This window comes from Hippoglossus stenolepis, chromosome 20 (assembly GCF_022539355.2).
Source record: "Hippoglossus stenolepis isolate QCI-W04-F060 chromosome 20, HSTE1.2, whole genome shotgun sequence".
NCBI classification, from domain to species: Eukaryota; Metazoa; Chordata; class Actinopteri; order Pleuronectiformes; family Pleuronectidae; genus Hippoglossus; species Hippoglossus stenolepis.
Genome location: NC_061502.1, coordinates 3097887 through 3122859, shown reverse-complemented (window position 1 = coordinate 3122859; position 24973 = coordinate 3097887). Strand labels below are relative to the sequence as shown.

The following is a 24973-nucleotide window of genomic DNA, read 5'->3' as shown; positions in this document are numbered from 1 at the left end:
AGACAGAGTGGGGACAGTGCTGGCTGCAAAGGGCTCAAACCTGCTTTCGAACAGCACTTTACAGTCTGAGGTGATGGTATAAAGGTCTCCTGGTTGGTGGTCTTGAACGCTGCTCTTATGCTGCTTGTGCATCTTTACTTCACCATCTCCAAAATCCCTTTATAAAATGAAAACAGAGTCAGGTTATGTTGCCGTCATGTTTGATGTGCACTGTGGACATGGCACATCGATGGATCTTTGACAAGGATCGACCTGCACGCAGATTTGAAAGTGCCAAGTTGTGTGAGCGAATGGAGCTGGTGGTGAAAGTGGTTGTGAAACCATACAGGAGGCAGAATGTAGATGTAATGATAACAATGTAGTGATAATCACTGTTAAAGGTTATCTGCTTTAAACAAATGTCTCTGTCGCTCATGAGCTTAAGATGCTGATGTAGAAACTTTCTGATACAACATGAAGTGGAGGAGAGAGACTCCTACAATCACCTAATACCTCTGTTCACAAATACTCACAAGTATTACACCAGCGTGTACAAAATGACTGTTTACATGTAAAAGCTTCTTATTAGTTCCTTACTTGACCTTTTTGTAATATTACCATTTCCTTTTCAACTGGACGTGCATGTAGATATTAACCTTCATATCTGAGTTCAATAACTGGAATTATTGTATAATTATTATGTTAATGTTACTGACATACATTTACATTAAAGTATTTTTGCTGAGTAACCTCATTCAAGAAACTATGATATATATATATATATATATTTACACATATATATAATGATGAATCATGTTTACTGGTAAATACTTTTCTTCAGTGTTTCTTAATACGATCCTAGAAACAGACCACATAGTTCAGCAAGTGTTTAGAGCCTCACATTAAACTTCTAATCCCAAAATTCTAACCATGATTTACATTTCAACTGCGCCCTGGCACGAGCACACATAGACATCAGAGGGGGCTTGAGCCCCTCCCCTCTTTCTTCTTCCAGCGAATGTGCTCTTTCCCGGGGTCTGAGTCATGTGCAGAAAATATAGAAAATTGATTGAAATGCACTGAGATGCATCGTTGTGCATTCGAATCGTTGATTGCTGAATCATAATAGAATTGTGAGGCATACATTTGCCAATTGGCACTACAGGTGAATAGGATAAAACAAATTTACTAAAACATTTCTCCACAGAACTTCCAAATGTGAAAGGAGGGAATTGTAGTTACACTGAAACTACTGTAAGTCCTTGTCACCAGTGTGTTATTCCAAACATATACTAGAAATTAGTAGAATGGAAACATGCACATTGTGACATAGTTGCCTTTGTTGTTGCCTGATCTTGTGATAAACCCAGTGAATACTAAAGAATACTAAATACTAAAGTGTCTGTGAACTGAACGATTGTGTGAGTGTGAGGGTAAACACATTAAGTAAGTCAGAGATGTGCTACTATATTGAACTTTTTCTTATAAACATTTTTTTTAAAATATATATGAGAAGTGCCCTTTTTTCTCACTTGAGTCCCTCCCCCCCAAAATGCCTGTGCACGTCCCTGACTGCCTCACATTACCATGTTTCCCACCAGGGGGCGCTAACATAAGGGTGACAGCTTCAACATGTTGCTTCTTCAAGAGTTGAGGCACAACAGACCAATCAGTGAACGAATGATAGAATTTTTTAATAACATCTCATTTCAGGTACGACTTATAAATCAGATTTTCATACATCCAAACGACAGGGAAACAGTTAAAGGGGCGTCTCAGAAGTGCTCGTACATTTAACAATATAATTTAAATCCAACAGAAATGACTGAAGAACGATTAGTTGATGGTTTTTTTTTATATTTTGCAATAACTCCAGTTATTGCTCTCATCATATTAGAAGATAAATATGTTCATGTGCTTCTTCTTCTGCTGCTAAATACCAGTAGCTCATTTGTAGCAGACACATGTTGAATGATGGATAAAAGACTTTCTCACTAAATGCTGGTTATTTGTTTTAATCACCTACGTTTCCTACCCACAGGACCATTACCACACCATTGTAGCTCAGGATTCTCCTTTGTCATTAGAGAGAGTAAAACAGTGTTATGCATTATTGCAGAAATAAATTATTACATGTGTACAATTTATTTATTCATTCAGTCATCCAGGTTTGTTCCACTCTGGGACAGACGTCTCATGGTTCAGACCTGGGCTGTGGATGAAAACTTCACAGGATACTTAAAAAAATTATAAAAATAATAATAATGAAGGCACAGACCAAAGCAGAGGAACCATATGGTGACTCCAGTGCTTCTGGGGTTGTGTTTTGGTTTTTTTGGAATGCATTGCAGGAAGAATTCTTGGTGGGTGGGACAACAAATATAATAAATATTGTTCAAAACAATATTTATTGTTGCTGGAAATTACTAAGTGTCCCTGCTCCTCTTTCACAAACCATATTCTCAGCTGTATTATTGTGCGTTCCAGTAAAAAAGGCCACAAATGATAAAATATTCAGGTTCTTGCAGAAAGTCTAAAAGCTACACATCATCATGAAGACGTATCTGAATTGCTTTACACCAACTGATGGCTTCAGTCAGGTTCTTCTCCAGTAGCATGGCTACCGAGCACTGACCTCATTGTGCTTTATTAGGTGCGTTAGCAGTCAGAGTTTAGAAAGGACATTATTATTATTATAATTAATGACAGCACTTGAATTATGTTCCCTAATTTTAAAGAAGGGCTTTAATTGTGTATCATTAACATCTCAGACTCACACTTCAAGTAATTTCAGGTATGAAGGAGGATTCCACAAAATGCAATCATAAATAAAGTACACGCAGGCACATGGAATTTAAAAGTAGGTAAAAAAAAATCTCTTGGAACCATTAAATGTTTTGAAAAATGCCTGAATAGGACAGTTAGAATTTGGGGAGGAACAATGAAATGCTGTCTAAGGCAGAAGATGCTAGTGCTCTGAAGTAACGCTAATAACATGTGCGATGCTCCAGTTCGTGGAGATCTTCATGTGGACTGTCACATTCCCCCATTCTGTCTGACATTCACTGACAAAATTAAAACATTTCATGGTTCTTGCATATAGAATTTCACATTTCATGAAATGTTCGCAGGCTTTTACGTGAAATTACAAAAATATACAAATGAGATCTCAAATACATCTGTTGGTAAAATAAAAAAAAAAAGTATAAAACATGAAAGAAGATTCATATTCTATATGCTTTGGGATAAATTGAGGTATTTCTAAATGTCAGGGTGATGGTACAAACATGTTGGTTGTGTAATAGGCCGGTTTTAAAGGGCTCAACATTCAAGCAGAGGGATCAGAGGTCCCCAAGGTCCATAATCCTTTTCAGAGCAATGACATTAACTAAGCAGATTCAAAATTCTGCTGCTGAACTGTGTGACTTTGATTGTCTGGTGAGTACTTAGAATACAACTGTAACTGAGAAGTTAAAGCAACACTATGCAACTTGTTTTACCTTAAAAGTATCAAAATGAGTTTGATGGTTCAGTGACTTTGAAAAGGGAAAATGTTTCCTTTCATGTCCACTCTTCACTCTGAACATCTGCGGATGTGTGAGCGGATACAATCTCCTGTGAAAAGTGTGGAACTGACCAATATTTAATAAATTAAATAAAATAAAGATAAATTGTCAGAATCAGGTCCAACAAGTTCAAAATAATGCAGAACTGTAGACCAGTGCAAAAGACTAAGAAGTCATTCAAACGTTAAAGCGTTTATCATATAAATATTCATATATATATTCAGCAAGAAAACCTCAAATATTTAGGATTTTCTAAACAGAGTTTGGTGGATTTGTTACAGCAGCAGCTCTTCTGGTTAAGGAAGCCGGGGATCGTGGGTAATATCCACCGCTCAGTTGTGATTAGGTTCAGCCAATAGCATTACGCAGATCTCGGTCAACACATTGGGCCTCATGCAAGAACATGCTTCTATTCTTGTCCTGAATTTCTCCTACATCTCTTCGTATGGTCAGTTTGTACGAACATAACACGTCAGAGTCAAGAAACACTTGCTCTTACAGCATCGTGTGTTAATCAGGTGTGGAAACATGATAAATGTCGTATTTGACCGAGCAGGCACAAGGATAGCAAGTTAGCATACTTGATGCCCTAATTACACCATACAACACATACCATCCTGCCCCATGTCAGCAGTGTTCAGTCATGAAAATGACATCAAAGTAAAAAAAACGAAGTCTTGATTTCAGAGAGAAAAGTCTGGACTTTTTAGCAGCATCAGAGACCGACTAAAGCAGAGCGGTTTAGAATCGTATTGCAGAGTTAAACCGTAAATGTCAACATAATTACGAGGGCTAATTTGTATATTATGTGAATGTAATTGTTTCGAACTAATGAAATAAGTCTGGACAACTCGTCAATTCTGTTCGTACCAGGAAAAAAAAACGTAAAAGCAGCAAGTTCTCCTAAATCACTGGTTCTCACTACCTAATATTAAATGTTTTCAGTTCTTGCAAGACGCCCATTGGGGGGGCACCTTTTTACTATACATGAAAAGCACTTAATCGCTCAGACACGGAGCCCAACAGAATAATCACCACGTGTGGCAGCAGAGGGCGCTGCTGCTCGGTAACCGTTACATAGTGTTGCTTTAAGGAGGAAGGTGTAAGGCGACCGAGACAGGTACTCACCATAACCTGCAGAAAACAGACACATTGTATCACATCACCACAGGCTCTTGACATGGAGTCCACTGTCAAAGAGCATAGACCATACAGACTGAAAACATTGAACTCACGTGCACACACAACACATCACAGTGGCAATGAATGACTTAAAATGGTGAAGTGGTGATGTTCAAGAATTCTGTGATTCCAAAAAATTCAGACGATTACGATGACGAGCTTGACCGTGTTAAAAACAGTCCAAGCCACACACTATTACGCAACATGGCACTGACGACCTCAAATTTAAGAAAAAAAGATGCACTTTATAATGTTCACAATACAAAACAATCAGAGAAGACTGAACCATCTTCAGAGGCAAATACATGGAGGAGATGCCTGATGGTAGGTCCATCTGAAGGACCAGACGGCTTCTGTGTGGCATTCTGAGCAGAGCTGTGCTTTATCCAGGGCAGTCACATCGGATGTGAGCGGCTGCAAACCCACGGAAACTGTGGGGATGAACAGTGATGTTTATAGATGTCACTGAATAACTAGTGCTGTACAGTTTTAAATCGAAGGGAAACCAAAGATACCTAATAAAAAGGTATGGAGCGCTGACACCAGGTCAGTGAGGAACTTCATTTCATGGGGTTGTGTTTGAGCAACACAACACTGATTAGAACACAATGGAAAACTACAGAACTGTGTATTTTAAGCAGCACATTGTTCTGTGAAGTGTCCATTAAAAAACAAACTCCCCTGATCAACAGATTCACTCTACTCCTCAAACCGTTTCTTTTAACACACGTGTCTCAGGTAAAAGGATACAGTTTTAAAAGTTACAGTGAATTCTTAAGGTTACAGACCCCTTCACTTTTCACATTTTGTTATGTTGCAGTTTTATGCTAAAATAAAAACTATTGTCTCACATCAATGTACATTTAGTATCCAATCACTTCTCTTACCAAGTCTCTCCTCCCCATGACTGCTCTGTTTGGCCTGACAATTCTAGGAAGAGTCAGAGTAGTTCCAAACTTCTTTCTTCTAAGAGTTATGGAGGCCACTGTGGCTCTTTGAGAACTTCAGTGAAGCACTAGTTTTGTTGCAGCCCTCCCCAAGACACAATCCTGTCTCTGAGCTCTACGGGCAGCTCCTTCCACCTGATAGCTCGGTTTGTACACTTATTTACATCCTCAGCTGTGAGACATTACATACACTACTCACGTCTACTAAATGAACTCAGTCAAGGTGTAGAAACATCTCAAAGACGATAAAGAGAAAGGGGAGGAACCTGAGATGTGTCTGAGTACTTATATATATATATATATTATATTTCAGTTTTTCCTTTTAAATTAAGAAAACTAATTCTAAAATTCAGTTTCAGTTTATCATTCTGGAAAAATGAGTAATGATTGGCAAGGAACTTTTTTTTTATTTCAGCATAAAGCTACAACGTAAACATGTATGTTAAAAGTCAAGGGGTCGGAACATCTTTTAAATATTTTGCTCAAGAGTTCCAACAACTGAACATGGACACTACATTTACAGTAGTGGTTTATGCAATATGCTGCATTTTATAGGTCCAACACCTCAGCCAGTGATGATTAATTATAATAAAATTTGTCACGAGACGTATAATAGCAGCTAGAGGGCGACTATTAGTATTAAACCAAGGTCATGTAAAGACACTACCCTATCACAGTAGCACAGGCGTGTCATGCCTTCAAGTGGAGTTCAGTCTCTCTAGACATTATTTTCTTTTCATATTATATTCTCTGATACATATTCTGGGATTCTATGGTTCCACCTTCTCTCTCTACAAAAATAACACATTTACATCTACCTGAATTATAATTTTTCTTTTGTCAAACGTAATGACAGGATCCAGCCACAGTGGAACAGCTCATTGTGCAAAGGAGCTGCCCAGTTTCCTAACTTCAAACTGCACACAGAGCATCTGCACACATCTGGACAGACCCTGAAGCATCGGAGTCGGAAACAGACACCAGCAGACTAGTTCCTTTATGGATCGCTGTCTTTTGTGCGTACGCTCTGTTCCGGCTTGGCAAAAGTTAGCTTCCAGTTTTTAGTAATTGGGAAAGGGTAGGTAAAAAAAAACCCACATCTACACAGATACTGAAGTCCAGAAGCCCTTTCTATTATATCTTTCTACTGATTCTGTCAGTGTAAAACACCAACAGCCAAACACCTTCAGATTAGACTCCACATCTATGATCTGTCTTTAGCTGCATCTCCCTCAAAGAAACTGGCTCAACCACTGTCATTCAAAGGGTGTATGAGTGTGTGTGTTATTAAGAAATGAGAAAATGATCACAAGGACGTCTCCTGAACTGTCTGGGTCGTCGGAGGGCTCGAGGACAGAGCGATCTTAATTCCCAGGTCTCCGTCCTGTGTCTGTGTTCTGTCGCCTTCCGTCTCTTTGTCCTCTGCGACCGAGTCGTCTTTGCAGTGCGCCGCTCCGTTGCTGTCTTTCTTGGCCATGAGATAAGGTTGCGTGCTGATTTCTTTGGGCTGGTCAACACGGATGAGAAATAAACAAACGAGTGTTGAAAGCTCAGGTTCGGCTGAACAAAGCAGACAGAGACACAGGAGTGTAAACGTGAGGTTACCTTCGGAGTCAGAGGAGTGACACAGCAGAGCTTTTCTCTGTAGCGCTCAGGCAGAAAGAAGAGCAGCGTGCCCAGGACTGGAAACACTGTGCCGGGGGTCAGCTCCTTCTCCTTCATGGGTCCTAACATGTGGAGAGACACGTGAACAGAGGAGAAATTAAACCTTGAGCATTTTTACTGGTTTAGCTGTGTTTCCATGTAGGTTGATAGCTTCTGGGTGGGGGAAGTTGTGGCGGTCACCTTCTTCTTTTCTACTTTTTTCTAATAATAATAATTCTAATAATTATTCCTTCTCTTCCTTTAAATTCAATGCGTTTCTGAGCAATACAAGAACATATGGAGTAGAATTACATGAACCTTTTGACTGTTGTACCTAACCTTACAAATATTAGTCCAGTAGAGCCAGACGGATTATTTCCTCTCTGATTGCCAAGATGGGTCAAGACTGTTCTCACATGTTTGTCCAGGGCCAGGACTAGCATCCCTGTCATTAGCTAGCATCCTTACCACTATTGCCAAAACATGCACGTTTAAAATACGCTGATATTTTAGCCTTTTTTGGGACAATTTGGGTTAGTGTCTGTTCATCTTTGGTATTTGAAAAACTTTTTCTCCTCTGCTCTACTTCTTGTTCTTGTGTGTCTCTTATCTTCTCCCAACACATAGAAAGGAGGAGAAAAACACTACAGAAAATGACAGTGAAACACAGTAAAGACTCACACACTGAGATTAAATGAAACATGTGCACATATTATAAGAAAATAACAATGATAAAATATTTTTCTGTTTTCTGTTGGTAGGGGAAATGCAGAGGAGAGTTACAGAGGAATAGGAGCAGCACGAGTGCAAAATTACATAAAAACTATCTGACTATCTATGCATGTTCCACTCCTGTCTAATAAGAGGATGCAGGTAATACAAATATTTGTAATCTGATAAATATTTAGCAACAATCTATTCTTATTTTAATGTATTTATTTGCATATTACCGCTGTTAACCTCAGCCATCAAGTACTGTCTAGGAACTGGTTACTAACTCGTCCTCTTCCAACCCCTTTATCTCATTAATCCTTGATTGGTATGACAATATTAAAATCATATTCTGGTAATATTCTTGTTCCAGATGTGTGAAATCAAAGAGCAGAAAGATGAATCTGCTGTGGTTCAGATGGTTATTGCCACTGCACCTCAGATGGTTGCAGTGGCAATAATGTCAGTGATACAGTTGGTTTGGAACTTAAAGCTACAAGTGTGCGTACCTGTTAAAAAGCTGACTATTAGTCCGACCACCACCACAGTGGTTGAGTTGTGAGCACTGTACCACATGTAGGACAATGAGTAGAGCGCCTCCACACCTGTCGGCCTGAAGAGCAGATGAAAGAAACAAAAACAAGACAAAAAACAGTATTTTTAAAAAAATTACATTTCTTGTTGTGAAGAATTGTTTATCTACTTTTCCCATAGTCCTGTAAACATAATGGAGCCAACACATATTTGTAAGGTTGCTTCTTGACATTACCTTGGCTTGGCCGTGCTAACCAGTGTGGTCATGACAGCGGTGGTCATGTTGCCAAACAGGGGCAGAGCAGTGGTGTTGAGAAGGGGTGCTGAGGTGGAAGCTGACATACGCATCACAAAACTGCCAATGCCGATCCAGAAGGCCATGGCGAGGCCCGTAAACAAACCGACCAATGCACCCTGAGGGGCGGAGAGGAGAGGAGACAGTGTGGTCAATGACATATCCAGTATTCCTTCATTACGATTATATGTGGTCAGCATAACAGAAACAAACTCTCTTAATTACAGCATCAACTCACAATCGAGTTTGCCCAGGGGAAGAAAATTCCTAGACAGAAGAGGCCGAGCAGGGGACCACCCACCATCCCGAAGATACTGAAGGCTGCCTGAGGGCACAGATGTTAGAGCATGACTGTGTGTTGCACAGCTAAATGTTTAAATCTTAAAAGAATGAATATCTGTGCATATGAACTCATTTTGAACTGTACAGTTTTCTTGTTTACAAACTGCTTCAAGATTTAAATAACTTATCTGGTAAAAAATGTCTTTGTAGATAAAGGTTTCTTAAAAAGTAACAACTAAATTAAAGACACCAGCTAAAATATTTTTCATCAAAACAAAAAGATGCAGCTCTGTGTCGCTGCTCAGACGGTGTGAAGAGTTACCTGCAGCACAGATCCCATTAAGGAGGCGATGTAGGCCATAGCCAAGCACACCAGGCCATAGGCCAAGGCTGTGGAGCACACAACAACAAATTACCAGTAATCAAAGAAATTGCAGTAAGTGGGTACACATGACTGTTTCCTGTGTTTGTTAATATTATTACTTGTTAATAAGAATTGAATCAATTAACGTGTTAGAGAATACAATGCCATTTACTTCAACTGAATTCTCATGATGGTGTACGTTTCTGACTATAACCAAAGTGTGGTGGAAAAAATATAAATTGCAAATTAATAAATAAATTAAATAACTCCAAACCAAACAAGAGAGAAAAAATACATTATCAAGTATCTAAATATGTGAAGGCTTTTATTTCTTTTCCCCCTAAAGTTAAATGATATAGTGCCACAATAGAGTACCACACACTCAGACATAACTACATGCCCTGTGTTTAGACTTGATACAACAAAAGCCACAAACTTATTTGGAAATGTAAAGTATGAATTCAGGACAAAACTCAAATTAAAGCCAGTTGTCTTACCAAGTCCTTTAGACAGCAGTGTGGCTTTGGCTTCAGTCATGTTTGGAAAATAAGGTTTAATCAGGTCCTCCATAGTTACTGTAGCCAGGGAATTGAAGGCTGATGAGATAGTGCTGGTGGGACAGACACAGGATACAATGAGCGTTTTTTTTTTTACCTCATTATAAATGGAAATCTGCATAGCACAGGCATTTGGCACAGGAACTGTCTGAACATTTCATTTGCAGCTAGAGGGGGAAAATTCACATTGGGGTCATGTAGTGTGATTTACCATTTCAACAAAGAGGATATGTAAAGTTATACCCCACAATTATCACTACTTGCTTATCTCCAGCTTTTACCTTAACCTAACTTTAAAAGATGTCTGTGATGATTTCGTTATATTCATTATTTAAAGATTGAAGCCAAAGCTCATACAATTAAACTAAACAGTGAGCAACACCACTGTGACAACCAGTCATGTTAATAATACCTGGTGACTGACAACTGAAAGACAGCAAACTAGTCTTAAACCAGTGGATGATCCTTCAGTTTCAGGTATGTTTGCCTGGTTCATTTACCTGAGAGCACCACTGAAGAGACAGGCTACAAACAGGCCTGGGAGCCCGGGCAGATCCCTGAATACATCCATCACAAAGTAAAGCACCATCTACACACAAAAAAACAACTCAACATTAGAATTCCAGATAGCCTGGTGACCTGTCACCTGATGTCAGCAGGGGATGCAAACTTCCCTGTGACCTTCAAGAATAATTAAGTATAGCTAGTGGATAATATGGAAAATTTGGGAAAGCAAAACTAGCAAAACTAGCATTCACCTGATCATTCGTTTTGACGTAGCCCTTGTCCAGAGGGCTGTCCTCTCCATAGCGAGCAAACATGACCAGACCCATCAGACAACCTAAACACAGGACGATCTGCTGGCATGGGAAGACGACATAGCAGGACCTGAGAAGACATGAGGTGAGAGACGTGGTTGTAAACATGAACATCATACCACATTATAAGGGAACACATGAAATCAACATTTAAAAGGAAAATATTTGGTCAATGTGTAGGGGGCATGTAGTGAGACGTTGATGATACTGACATGACTGCTTCTTTCTCTGAGCGTGCGCTGAGGTATCTCTGGACCTGGGCCTGGTTGACCCCGTACAGAGCGAGCATCAGGAAGACTCCCCCCACACCCAGAGTCCAGAAGGTGTGACGCTCTAGAGGGTCTGGGTTCAGGCTACACAGACAGAGTAAGGGCAGCGTTAACATGTCTGAAGTACACACAGGTATGATTCCTGCAGCATAGTGTCTTTTAGCAGATGGTAATACTGACTCTAGTCCAGAAATGCGGCTGCCATTGGTTGCTTTCCTCCAGACCTCTCCAATGCCCCCTGCCTGACTGGCCCCAACTATAATCACTGCCAGCTGTCCCACAAACATCACCACGGTCTGGAACACATCAGTCCACATCACCGCCTTCAGACCCCCCTGTGAGACAGGAGCACACAGGTTTAAACTTCATTTAAAGGTCCTTGAAGATCAATACTACAAACCATCTGTAAAGGTGTACATGAGTAAGAGCTGTGCGGCACTGACAACAGTATGAATATAAGATTGTAGTATAATCATAGATGATAAAAGGAAACTGATGAAGAAATCATGACCAAGACAAATCGCAGATGATCGAAAACTTGTTGTCTACTAAAAGTATCAACTCTCTATCTTTTACATGAAATGAGATTTTGAAATAACAAATTTCATGAAATGGCTTAATTTACTAATTGTTTAGCTTCTGTTGTAGAAAAACAATAGTCAACAAACACTTTGTCCCAGTTGGTGATGATGGTAACCATGGTTTGATAAATCTAGACACTCACCAGAGCTGTGTACAAAGTGCACACCAATCCCATGGCAAGCACTGCCCCCCAAAGGTCAAAGCCTGTCACTGCAAGTCAAAATGGAAACTACGTTACCAAACACTGCATGAGGGTTTACTCGATTGTCCAGGTGAAAAGAAATGTTTACAACAAGTGTTCAGTATCATTAGTAACTGTGGGCTCCTCTTAGTAGAAAACATGTTGTAATGTCTTACCTACATTAAGGGCCAAGGCTGGAGCATATAGGACCACTCCCATATAAATGACCTGCGGAGGACAGAAAATAAACAACTGCAAAACACTCAACTCACAAAAACAGAGGCGAGCTCAGGGAGCCGAGCAAACTGATTCACATGTCAGATTATGATCCTCCTCAGGTGTAAGAAAATTCAGCTACTTCGTAACAAAAAACATGTTGATTTTTGGTTGTACGCATCAAACTGAACGTCCTGCTCATTTGCCAAACATTGTTTATACACACTCGTGGTTTATACACATTTTCTAATTAATATGGAGGAATTTACAGTTAGAGGTTTTCTTTGAGATAAAAGTCAGACGACACTGCTGATGCATCTACAGGAACAAATATAGATACTGCCAACGTCATAGAGGAAATAAAAACCCAAATAAAATGTTGCAAAGGTCCGTGTGACATTTCCAGGGCCAAAGTCTGTTCTTTCTCAAAAATAAACAGCCACTGTTTCACATCTAATATCACTCCACAGACAAAACTTTATAAAACAAGTTTTTTTAAAAGTATGTTTTAAGTATCTGGTGACACCTCAAACCAACAACAAGTTAGAAAAGCTGAAAAGGTTGTTTTTCTTTTATTGGCAACCATAAAACTGTTATTAGCTACTACTACTTTCTGTCTTCCTATATCATTGGTGACTACGGTTGCCATGCCAACTAAATAATAATACAATTCTACACCTTCTGTGTGAAACGACTGATGACTTTTTTTAAAGAGCAGAGTAGCTGAGATTAAAGTGGTGGCCATTTTATCACAATAAGCAACAATTAGATGTTAAAAAAAGCGCAGAAACTAATGTACAAAGAAAGTAGAGCGAGATACCATCTGGAAGATGAACGTCACAGTCCCACATATGCGAACCGTCTTGTTAAAGCGCAGCTCCAGATACTGTTGAGAGGAGAGAATGTAAAAGAACAAAAAAGAACAAAAAAAAGAACAACCAAAATCAAAAAGCTGATTACATATCATCTCAGAGTCATGTGTGCTCTCAGGATCAGAACTGTCAGTTTAAATCTTTAAAGCCAGATTTTAAAGGTCGACAACATTCTTTGTTCACAGGACAGTACTGAACTTTGGCAAAGGCCTGATCAGTGTCCTTGAGGTTCAGGCTGCAGTTAAAAAGAAAAAAACCTTTAAAAGATAATGAGCCTTGAGGCAAGAACTCGTGGGTTGTGTTGAGGATAAGAAAGATTTGAGCACAGATAAGAAAGCGGAGCTCTGAGATCATACTTGAGAGAGACGTGCTGACAGAGTGTAAAACAGAAAAACAGGCAGACAGGGGAAAGAGGACATTATAATTAAGAAATGTTTTAAAAACACATTCACACTATCCACCATAGTGAAACTGTCATGTCCAACTAAGGCTACATCTATACTGCTACATTTGTAACTAAACCGATGTCTGTCCACGCGAGCGTTTTGGCTCCTTCATCAGTTGTGACCGCCTTCGATACTAAACACAGATCATGTGACTACTCACGTACACTGGGCATGCGTGTGCCAGTGTAAAAAGGAATTGCTTGAATAACAGCTTGTCTCCGCAAAAACAGGGTCAGCAAAGCTTGTTATTGATTATCCATCAATATGGAAGGGGGTCATGTGACAGGAGCCGGAAGAATCCCCGAAGGCTATGACAAAAAACATAGTAGTATGGACGTAGCCATTGTGCTTTTTTAATATTAAGTCTTAATTTGTGTGTACCTCATAGGCACTGGACAGCCGCAGCCTGTAGAAGATTGGTATAAAAATGTGAGCTGGGATGAGCAGGCCCAAAAAGTAGGAGCAGCCCAGGAACCAGTACTGAGTTCCAAAGGTGTACACCTCAGACGGAGCCCCCAGGATGGCCACCGCTGACTGGAAGGTGGCAAGCAGGGACAGCGACACAGGGAGGCAGCTCATGGAGCGGTCGGCCATCAGGAACTCCTGTGGTAAACAAAATATTGGTGTTGGAAATGTTTCCCAAACGAACCCTGTACACTTAAAGAGTGTTCGGTTTTGTCAAGAAATGTTTTTTTCTTGAGCGTCTAAAGCCAAAGTCTACCTGTGTTGTGCGTTGGCGTCCACCGGAGAAGGCATAAAAGAGGCCGATGCCAGCTGAGGCCACCAGCAGCAAGGCAAAGATGACATAGTCCACCGTACTGAATTGCATCTGGACTATCTCCCCCATGATGACCCTGTATGTGGAGAGGGTCGGGGCAGTGAAAGCTGATGGGAGCACAGCCCCTGACGCTGGTTAAGATGTCAATGAAAGCACTTCACCAACAGGAAGACCGACTGAGAGCTGGAGGAAGAAAAACAAGGAGAGAAAGGCAAGTTAACTTCTCTCACTAACACCTGTGGGAAATGGCAGCTGTGACAGTGCAGTGAGAGGAGTTCAGAAATACACCCCAGCAGCAGCTGCCGATTTTCATTTAATCACAAGAATTAACTTTATAACAGTCACTGGAAATAAAACAGCACAACAAGAGTTATATATCGTTTCCTTTTTGGATATCGACCACAATTTTTCATGCTAACCGCTTTGGTTACCTAATAACCTCCTTGTTATGTTTTCATCACCATTTGGTCTGTTTGTTCGTCATGCAAAGATGACTATACCGATTTTCAGGGCATTGTGTGGAGGGTTGATGCATGACCCAAGGAAGGACCCATTAAATTCTAAAGAAGATCCAGATCATATAAAATCTGTTTCTCTTTCTTTAACATGGAAATATAGGGAGGTATGCCCACTCTGAGCATCCTTTTAGTTGTTAATACACCAGTTCTTAAACATCAATTAATCATTCAACTTCTATTACATTTTTTTAATATCTTTCCAACGATTAAATTTGACCATTTATTATATATATATATATATATATATATTATCAGAGACTTTACATTTAAATTAACCTTTTGGCACAATCAGCATCATAGTCATTTTATAAGATTATCACAGCCATGGCTGCTGCTTCCTACAGGCAGAGTAGACTGGTGGGTTCATCTGATAACAACCTTGCACATTTTCCTCTTTAAAGTGAATCATTGTTTAGTAGGACACAACCTATGAAAAAGCCCTGGGGACAGAAAAGAATGTACCAACTTTAACCAAGAGAAATGGGTTGTGTTCAAAGGGGAGACTGTGTGTTACAGAATTACTGTGTGAAAGAGTAGCTTTGCTTCTGTCTTGTACAAAAAAGTATATCTAAACTAAAACAGCTCTGATGTTGATGCTTAAATAAAACTAGCAGGGAATATTTGTCTTCTGATAAAAAAAAAAAAAACATTGATTCGTTTCAAACACGAGCAAACAAAAAGTTTAAGACTCTGTTATATTCATTCTAAATGTAAAATCAATTACAAAAAATGTAAAAAATGACTACTACTGTCTACTGAAGAAATTCTTCTCCCAAAAAAAGCTCTTCCGGCTGCTAACTGCCATTTCTTGAAGTGTTTCAAAAACACAGATAAAAACAATTCTAATAACTAAAGCCATAAATTTAGCCTTAGCTTGAATATAACAAAGAGGTCACAAACAAAATAGCAGTGGACTTAATGTACCTACTGGGATCAAGCTGCTGCTGCTGCTGCTGCTGGGACACACTGGCCACTCAGAGGTGAGTGCACTGGAGGGGGATGTCTTAGTCCAATCCCATCATGATCACTATGGAGGCACAGGAGAAATTCAGCAAAACAACGCACCATAGAAAAAGAAAAACCCAAGAGGAGTGACCTACCACAATATTTTTTACAAATCATTATCTGGACAATCTTTACGTAAACAGCACTTTTATTGTCTTTGGGACAGATACAATCTCAACCAAACAAAACCCAATCCATTATGTTTTTAAAAGAGACACACAACTCTATTGCTTCACAGATTTCGCTTAGGGGATATATTTTGGTTATCAACAGGGAGGTTTCACTCCATGCTGTGCTCATCTGAGATTCCACAAAACCTAAAACCATCATCACAGCTTGATTATAGGAGTAAGAGCTCACACATGGTTTCCAAAAGTGAATATTATCCCAAACCAGCAAATACACTCTTCAATCGCCGGTATTTTCATATGTGTGTGTGTGTGTGTGTGTGTGTGTGTGTGTGTGTGTGTGTGTGTGTGTGTGTGTGTGTGTGTGTGTGTGTGTCTAAGTGCAGGCAATGAAACAAAACTAATTGCATTGTCGCACACAGAAGCAATAAACATAAAAGCTGCTTTGGATTCATATTTTACATTTGCTGGAAGGTCGGGGTGACGAGACTCATGTGCTCACACGCAAGCTCTAAATTCACGTGGACAACTGTCGAGCAATTCTTCAGTTAGACCCTTAAGCAGTCACATATTGGCAGCTGTAAATGGCAGTGAAGGGTTTCAAATGTCAAAGGTCTCAGTCTCAGTCTAAGTCCAGTTAGAGAGCTCGTCTGTGGTCGTTAATCTTCGTCTCTGCACTAAAAACACAACTCTTCATGGATTAGAGTGTGGGCCATCATGTGTGTTCATCAAACAGAAATGTTCTTCACTGACTGCTTGTCTTGTGTGATGCTTTGTACTGGTGTGATCAAGCAGTGGCCAACAGACAGGACCCCATTAAATCCCATTCTTATCATTTTGTCTAATCTCTAATCCATCTGAATGTGACAGTTGGGAACAGAAACAACTACAAGTGGAACTGGTTCCGTTCCAATGCAGGCACTTACAGGGATTTTAAACACGAAGCTCTTCAACTTTTATCAGTCACTTTTCAGGGTCACATACATTCAAGATTTTTTTTTAAACCATTCCTCCAACATTAGACTTTTGAAGAGCTGAATCTAATAGTACAGTGTCAGTTCTAAACCTGTGTGTTTGGAATTTCCTGTTCTTTAGTCCTGTGTTAAAGCTCTGGAGCTACTTAAAAAAATTATTCCTTGTCATTAGTGACTCCTCCTCAAACAGTTCTACAATATACTGTCACTTTTTATTGTTTGTGTGCTGCACGTTGTGAACAGAGCTTTTTTAATCAACAGTCCATGGTGCAGAGTGAAGTAAGAAAACTTTCATCCTACCTGGTTTATCTGCAATGAAGATTTTATAATCAATGATCTTTATAAAATGGAACTGAATTTGCTCTGTGTGGTTTATAAGTCTGACTATGAATGTATCACGAGATATACGTTCCACACGCAGACAGACAGAAAGACAGAGAGATGTTTGTGGTATTAGTTGGTAGATAAATGAACCAAAAATCTGCTGTTAATTCTTGCTATGCAGGTGCTTGTTTATTAAGGCTTCCAGGAGCTTGTACAGTGAGTAGCAACTTGGTCTGTTGTTTCACAGAAACCTTTGCTCCTGTTGAGAGCTGGACTTTTGTTAGCAACCATTTGTTACACTGTTGTGCAGGGATAATGAAACTCCTACTGTGTTAAAATGCCATTCTACAATGGGTAGCATCAGTGTGAAAAACCTGACAGGTTACAAAGGGCCCTGGGATTAAAATCCTTCTAGTGCTTAAAACAAGAAGCCAATGGCTTCACAGAGTGGGGCCTGTGGAAATTTACTCAAGTAAAGCTTCTTAAAATGCCACACTGACGTGAGCTTGTGCAATTCAGAGACATATTCTGCTCATATTTCGGTTCATAACTTAAATTTAATGAGTTGAAAGGTCTTACATGCTCTAATGTTGAGAAAACTCATCACATTTCTCAAACTGTCCTTTGATGCCGCTCCTTTTATGTACCTCTGAAACACTCCTGTCTCTTTAAGGCCTGTAACAGGGGCTGTATGTGTGAACGCAGATGTCCGAGAGCCAGAGTTTTTGCTGACTTTTTCTGCCTGCCCCTGAACTCCTTGCTCGGGATTTACCCCGAGCAAGTGGGTGTGTTGATGATGTTTCTAACATGCAACAGATGCAAAAATGAAAGAAATATAAAGACCCCAACAAAGATGTCGAGAGAGTTTTGGTGATAAGGGCCGACGCCGGTGTCAATGTGATCAAACACACGTGATCTCTGCCGCAGAATTCATGTTACATCGTGCCTTTGTCGCCTGCTCCTCACCTGAATCGTCCACAGCATTTGTTGCTGTTGTGAAGGCATTTAACCAGAGATTCTCCTGCATTGTTCATGTGTGAAAGGAAACCTCTGGAGAAAGCTCGGACACGATTCTCCGGAGTTCCTCCAGAGGTCATGTCTGAAAACGGCTTTAGATACAGTCAGACTGGTTAGAAATATTTTGTAAAGTTGTATCTCCTACAGAGTTTCTTCCTTCAAAGTTTTAAATCTTTTCCTAATCAATCATACTACCAGAAATCCCAGAGCCTGAACGTGTGTTTAAGAAATGTGTATCATATTAGGAAAAGTACAATAGTACATGAGGTGGTGCAAGTGGTTGTGTGTAAGCACTCGTAACTGCAGATTTAAATGAAAACAAAGTTTCCAGCTTCACTTCATCTGGTATAATGCTGCATGGTCTCTCAACCACCCACTTTATATTGTCTCCATCTGGATACTTAAAGGTTCAGTGTGAAGTATTTAGGTGAAAGGGATCTATTGGCAGAAATTGAAAGTAATATAATCCTAGTGATGTTTTTAATAGTGTGTTTCATCTAAATTGTACAAATTGATGTGTTCTTTACCCTAGAATGGGCCTTATATATTTAAGTATTTTATATTTACATCTCGAGCGGGTCCTCTCTACGGAGGCCGCCATGTTTTTAATAGTAGCCCAGACTGGACAAACTAAACACCCTTTGAGTTTTTATGACAACTGAAGGCTACCACAGGTTCTCTTTCATGTTTGGAAGGGGAGGGTGAGGTGAGGGGTATTCAGCTGCAACATGCAACTTCCCCATTAGATGTCACAAAATTCTACACACTGAACCTTTAACCACAACCCTGCAGCTACTCCATCCTGAATATAGCGTACAGTTAATGGCTTGCTGCAATTACAACACATATGATGGTTCAGCACAAAGGAAAGTGGCTCACAGAAAGCAAATCTGCTTCTGCGCCAGTTGGCCGAGGCCTATTTCACTAGATCGGTGTACTGCCAGTGTGCGAATGGGCGACAACACAACAAGCTACTTGACAAGGGGTGCAGCATCATTCTACCTTTTTACCCCTGAGCACTACAGTCAGAAAACTGAATACATCTGTCCATGCGCAGCAGTTCATTGTTAGACCTGGCTCTGTATGAATGTTAGGTGGTGGCTGTGTCAGAATCACCAAACATCAAACAAGGAGGTCATAGTGGCCACGGTTGCCTGGCAACACAGGAACAGTGATTGTTTTTATCCCTGCACCCCTGCTTTGTGTGTGAATGGTAGTAAATAGAAAAGCTGCTGTTTGATGGTGAGAGAGCAGGTGGAGCATGGGAAGGTCTGCAGCTGCATATGACTGATCAATGAGGCTGGAGATTAAAAAAAACAAAAAGATAGATCAAAGTAAATCACATTTCTTCATTCTCAGATAACCAGCACAGGCTGCACTTGATGTACTCAGAGTGAGCACTCAAACCAGAGAAATACAATAATATCAACCGATTTGATCCTTTTACAGACATATTAGTATTGTCATGTTTACCGATATTCACAACTGAGCATCTTGTCCTTTCCAAATGTCTTTCAAGTATTTCTTAACCACCCATTGTAAATAAATAAAAAAAAGCAGCTATGTGAGGCTGTTATTGGCTTAACTGGGTGTAGAGCTATATGCATTTAGCAGGAATTATGTTTCAAATTTTCACAGTCTTAAATTAGCAAGTTATAAAAAAGAAGTTTGGCATGTGAGCATGCTATTTGGCATGTGAGCATACTATTTGGTTCAGACCTGGTAATAACATCTGTTCACAAGTTTACAGCCCAGTATACCAGGTGTGAACAGGGCCTAGAATCCATCCACTAAATGTTGGAATATTTAAGTCTAGACCAAAGTGTTTGACTGACCAACACTATCATCATTAGAAGCACACCACTAGCTTGGGTAAACAGTGGCTGAGTTAGTCCTGGATGGTTTTATAGACAGCTCAGGGAGATGACTGTGTGCGGCTATTTATTGGGGGTGGGGCTGTATACCAGACATACTTTTGCCAAACCAGTTAGTCTTCCTCCTTGTAGCAGAGATTAACATAATAATAATAATAACTTTATTTGTATAGCACTAATCTAAACGAGGTTACAAAGTGCTTCACACAAAAGTCCATGGCAAATGGACTTTTTTTGATTATAACTTGTTAATAAAACATTCTGTTCAGTCTAATTTAAGAGCCAAATCGTAATATAATAAGGTCGAGACCTTAAGTTTGTAAACGCTCACTGCCAGCAAAACAGCTAACTACTCATTTCAAACCTCCCAGCTACATTACTCTATTCATTCTTGATTCTAATAAAATGGTCATGGGTAACAAGCCCTTACATGCTGAGAGGTTGAGTCATGCCGAGTAGAGAGCGTGATCCACAGGCGATTGCGGCTCCGGAGAATAACAGCGGACATTTAGGCTAAAAACTTGGTGTAAATGACCTTGTACTCAAATTTGAATTTCAGGGCTGATGGACACTTGGATGACACCACAGGAGCAGTATGGAGGCATGTTAGTTATTTTTTTTTTCTGTTGAAGGAGTCACCAGTTACTTCCAATTGTATTGGATTTGGCTGCAACACTGTTTACCCCTGAAACTCCTAAAGTGTTTTGTGGACTCAAACACTTCACCCACCCCTCCATCGGCATAGTGGTGAGTAGATAATGAGTACATTTTCATTTTTGGGTGAACTATCCCTTTAAAGCAAAAGGAAAAAAAGAATGGATGGTTATATATGGTTAATAAACGTCACAAAGCAGAGACTAAAAATGTTTAATTACCATATTAGAGTTAGTATCAGGCTTGTCTGATATTTGATTGAAAAATCAATTAAAATTACTATTTGAGTTTTTAAGTTATATTTTTGGTTAAACAAAACCGTTATAATTTGATAATAGTATAATTATTTATATAAAAATAATCAAAAAACAGTGCATTTAAAAAAGATACATTCATTCCCCCCAAAACAAACTTGTTCATGAAGAGATCCATAAGAATTCAGTGTCAATAAGCGGGTAAATTAATTCAGATTTGATAAAATAATGATGTATTCCATCATTTTCTTTTTCTCATATGTTTTAAGGCTAATCGTTTTCTTTTGTTAGTAGGCTGTGCCTCGGGAGGTAGAGAGAGGGTCATCCACTAACCAGAGGGTTGGTGTTTCAATTCCCAGCTCATCCAGTCCAAATTCTGAAGTGTCCATGGGCATGAAACTGAACCTCAAATTGCCCCTGACGGCACTGTTGCATTTCCAATGGACGCACTCTATGAATGTGTGAATGGGTGAATGCAACTTGGAAAAGTGCGACAGTCCATTTAGTCCATTACCATTCAGGATTATTTTTGAATACCTCTTAGATTGTACTGCAAATACAATAATGTGTACTATTTTTCTATCCTTAGCAATAAAAAGGTATACTTTCACCAAATTTGAAATCAACCAACTAGTGAAACAATTATCCAATCCATAATATTCTTCTGCCAAGATAAGCACAACAGACAAAAGGCTGCGCAGAGAATATTATATACACAAACACAACCAATAACTAACATACACGTGTGCAACAAGCACATTTGACCACAGGCACTAATGGTTTACTGTCTCTGAATCTGTGCAGACACTGGCCTGAGGTCTGTGAAATAAAAGACCAAAAATCTTAGTAATCATTAAACTCCCAGCTGAACCATGACCTGCTTTGTGTAACCCATACCTACATCGCAGACTGTGGTTGAGGATGCAGTCGGTTTTCAGAAGCTCCAAAGATTAAAAAAAAGCCACAGATAAATGAAATATAAATACTTTGTCGAGAAATTCATTAGGTTCCATTGAAGGGTGACACATTGTGTCAATCTTTTGCAAGACATGTGAACGCAGCACTGCATAATTGCAAAGAAGATTGTTGGTTGGTTGAAGCAAGTGTGTAATCATTAGCCTGCAAGAGATGTGACGGTTCCTCAGATCAGATAACTGGGAGGTTAAAGGGTAACTGATTTGTATTCATATAGTGTTTATCTAATCACACCAAAATGCTTTACACTTAAAGCCACATAACACATATACTGTATGCTGCAGGCACCGTAGACAAACAGCTGTCAGGGGCAATTTGAGGTTCAGTATCTTGCCCAAGGACACTTCGGCATGCGGACTGGAGGAGACAGGGATTGAACAATCTTTGAACGCCCCTTTCGACCTCCTGAGCCCCAACCAGTCACAGGACAACTCGTCCCTCTCCTGGCGGTGCGACAAAATTGATACAACTGCTCAAGGTTACTCTGGGGAGATGGAGTGAGTCTCAGTGAATTTGCCCAATGGATTTGCACCATCACATCCACCTTAAACAAATCGGTTGCAAATGGGGCAAAGTGCCCTGAAACTGATTCCTCTTGTTGGACTAAGGTCTTGATTCATGAACGTGAAAAAGCAGCCAATCGTGGCCGAGTTCAATGACACTAAATCAATGAATATAGTGACTTTCTCTAATCACGTTCCCTTTATGGAGGTGTCAAGCAGCCATTTAACTAGATTGATGCAAACACGTTATTGTCATAAACAACTCTTGATCATCGATTTACAGCCGCGACACCAGTAACAAGGGTAGTTACAATGATTACATTGATGTAAAACCTCCAGAGTACAGTTAACAGTGGCAGTTCTTCAGCTGCTAGCCCATGACCTAAACTTGTCAGACAGGTCTGAGGCTACGACAGGTCGATAGTAACCTGTTGATTTGACACAGGGCAGAGTTGAGGATGTAGGATGATGGTCCGTGTCTGTGCAAAGTCCAGAGGAAGTGGTGGAGAAGCAGAGCATCATTTAGGGGCATAGGAACTCTCCCGACAGGAAACATGAGCGTCTCCACATCTGCTGCCTGATTGGCCAATTAGTCCCCACGCGCTGCGTCAAGTCATTCATTTGAGCTGGCTAATGTCGGAGCGTGTTAGCTAGCTGACTGTGCCCTGAACGTTACATGACATTACACAGTTATTACGCAGCAGATACAGCAACTGCAATAGTATAATGTTAAACACACACACACACGTGCAAACACACACGCACGCGGCCCTGTTGCCCAGCCACTCAGTAACTTTCTCTGCCACCGCGTGCACCACCACCGTGTGTCTGATGTCAGAGAGCCGGCGACAGCCTCCTGAGCGCGCGGGGGCGACGGCAGTCACGACCCCAGGTGTTCCCCTGCTCGCCATGAGAACATGGCTCGGTATTAGAGGTCAGCTGAATCTAAACACTCTCACTTACACACACACTCTCTCTCACACACACACTCACCTCTGCTCGCTCGCTCCTCGTTGCTGAACATGGAGCAGCAGCCGCTTCGTGTTCATTAGCTGCTGGCTCTGACGCCCCGCCCCTTCTCCTTGACAGGAGATACGCTGCTGCCTTCGCGTGCTCCACGTAAACAAGACACTCACGCTCGCCAGTGGGCGTCCAGTTGAAAATAGAGTTGTCCCCATTTGAAGGATTTAACACGTACATGATCCATGGGGGTGTATAGACGGTGGTTTTGTTTGAACTCTATCATTATGTGTGGTGAGATCGAAAGGAGAGATACTAGATAGAGAATGAGCTGAAGAGGAAACAGCCTGCAGAACAGAAAATGTGTCACCGACCATAAACTGACACACACACACACACACACACACACACACACAAATATATTGGAAGGTTATTGCATTATCTGTTGATACTGCTCAACGTCACATTTCCAGCTCGTATCATAATTACGACCTTCCCGACATCGCTGAAGGCCGCACGACACGTGCTCTGTTGGTCTGAATGTAATCATTGATCTGTGAGCACCAGTGTATTTATTTTTGATTAGATCAATAGCTGTAAAGGGACCGGATGTGACATTGTCTCTGCGACACCAGTTGTTTTCTGGGTTTGCTCTGAAACACATCAGCAGAGGAGGACCCGCTCCTACGTCATCACAACACCAGCCCGGCTGCGCTGATGACCAGTAAATAGTCGTCATGGTGATTAATCACCATGGTAATGGATGCTGATTGATTATATAGATAGTGACAGCATCCATCACATCACCCCACATAAACAGTTCGTCTGTCTCACCTGCTCCGCGTGTTTATCTTCACTGGAATATTCTCCACTGCTCCATCTGACCACCGACACTCTCGAGTTTAGAAAAAAAGACTTAGATGAAGCTTCTCCGACATCATCCAACCCTCCCTGTGCGCATTCATGGAGGCGCAGCCGTGTAGGTCACATCTCTCTCCTGCTTTTTCCGACTGACATGTGAATCAATAGTGACACCAGTGTGACGCTCGACTGTGAGTGTGTGTGTGATGGGAGGCTTGATTCTGATTGAAAGGATGGCCACCAAATATTGATTTAAAATATTGGTAAATACAAACTACTCATTGCATCATCACTTCACCTTGTGGAGAAAGGTCTATAGCGCCCCCCACTGTGTGATAAATATATGTACAGACATAGCCAATTTTTAGACATGCACTGAGCTCTGGATAATCTCAGTTACTGTCAGTGAGAACCCAAATGTCCAAGTAAGAGCCTACAGACTTTCTTCTGAGTTTCTCCTGCCAGTGGCCAAGAATAAACTCTTGATAACATCCAATTGAGCCCATGTGAGAACACAGCAGAATATTGTTATAGTCACTGCGAGCAGTGAGCATGTTGGTGTGCTGATGAGGTTTCTGACACATCAGACGCAAAAATAAAAAGAACAAACATCTCAGGATGAAAAACAGGTGCCCTACATGTAGAAGACACGAAGATCTTTTGATCATAAGGGCCGACGCTGGTGTTGATGTGCTGTAAAAAG

General features: G+C 40.5%; 1 protein-coding gene across 3 annotated transcripts; it reads right to left on the bottom strand.

Annotated features, from left to right (window-relative positions):
* Positions 1-1652: 1652 nt before the first annotated feature.
* Positions 1653-24426, bottom strand: slc5a6a (solute carrier family 5 member 6a). Of its 3 annotated transcripts, none has more exons than XM_047338099.1 (18): positions 24244-24426; positions 15666-15768; positions 14167-14406; positions 13827-14048; positions 12948-13013; positions 12088-12139; positions 11873-11940; positions 11329-11483; positions 11092-11232; positions 10820-10949; positions 10562-10650; positions 10002-10114; positions 9463-9530; positions 9097-9183; positions 8799-8977; positions 8539-8642; positions 7280-7401; positions 1653-7181 (listed from the first exon to the last, which is right to left on the bottom strand). In XM_047338099.1, the coding sequence occupies exons 3-18, from the start codon at positions 14290-14292 to the stop codon at positions 6981-6983; spliced, it is 1923 nt and encodes a 640-aa protein (XP_047194055.1). In that variant the 5' UTR covers positions 14293-14406; positions 15666-15768; positions 24244-24426; the 3' UTR covers positions 1653-6980. The 3 variants fall into 3 exon arrangements, with proteins under 3 accessions (XP_047194055.1, XP_035000093.1, XP_035000092.1); XM_035144202.2 differs by having other exon boundaries at positions 15670-15768; XM_035144201.2 differs by lacking the exon at positions 24244-24426 and adding an exon at positions 23443-23519 and having other exon boundaries at positions 15670-15768.
* Positions 24427-24973: the final 547 nt, after the last annotated feature.

Coding starts and splice junctions, on each gene's coding strand:
- slc5a6a (XM_047338099.1), bottom strand. CDS start 14,292: ATGGGGGAGATAGTCCAGATGCAATTCAGTACGGTGGACTATGTCATC. Junction 9,531..10,001: donor ACTGCTGTCTAAAGGACTTG/GTAAGACAACTG, acceptor TGTGCTCCACAG/CCTTGGCCTATGGCCTGGTG. Junction 8,643..8,798: donor GTTAGCACGGCCAAGCCAAG/GTAATGTCAAGA, acceptor TCTGCTCTTCAG/GCCGACAGGTGTGGAGGCGC.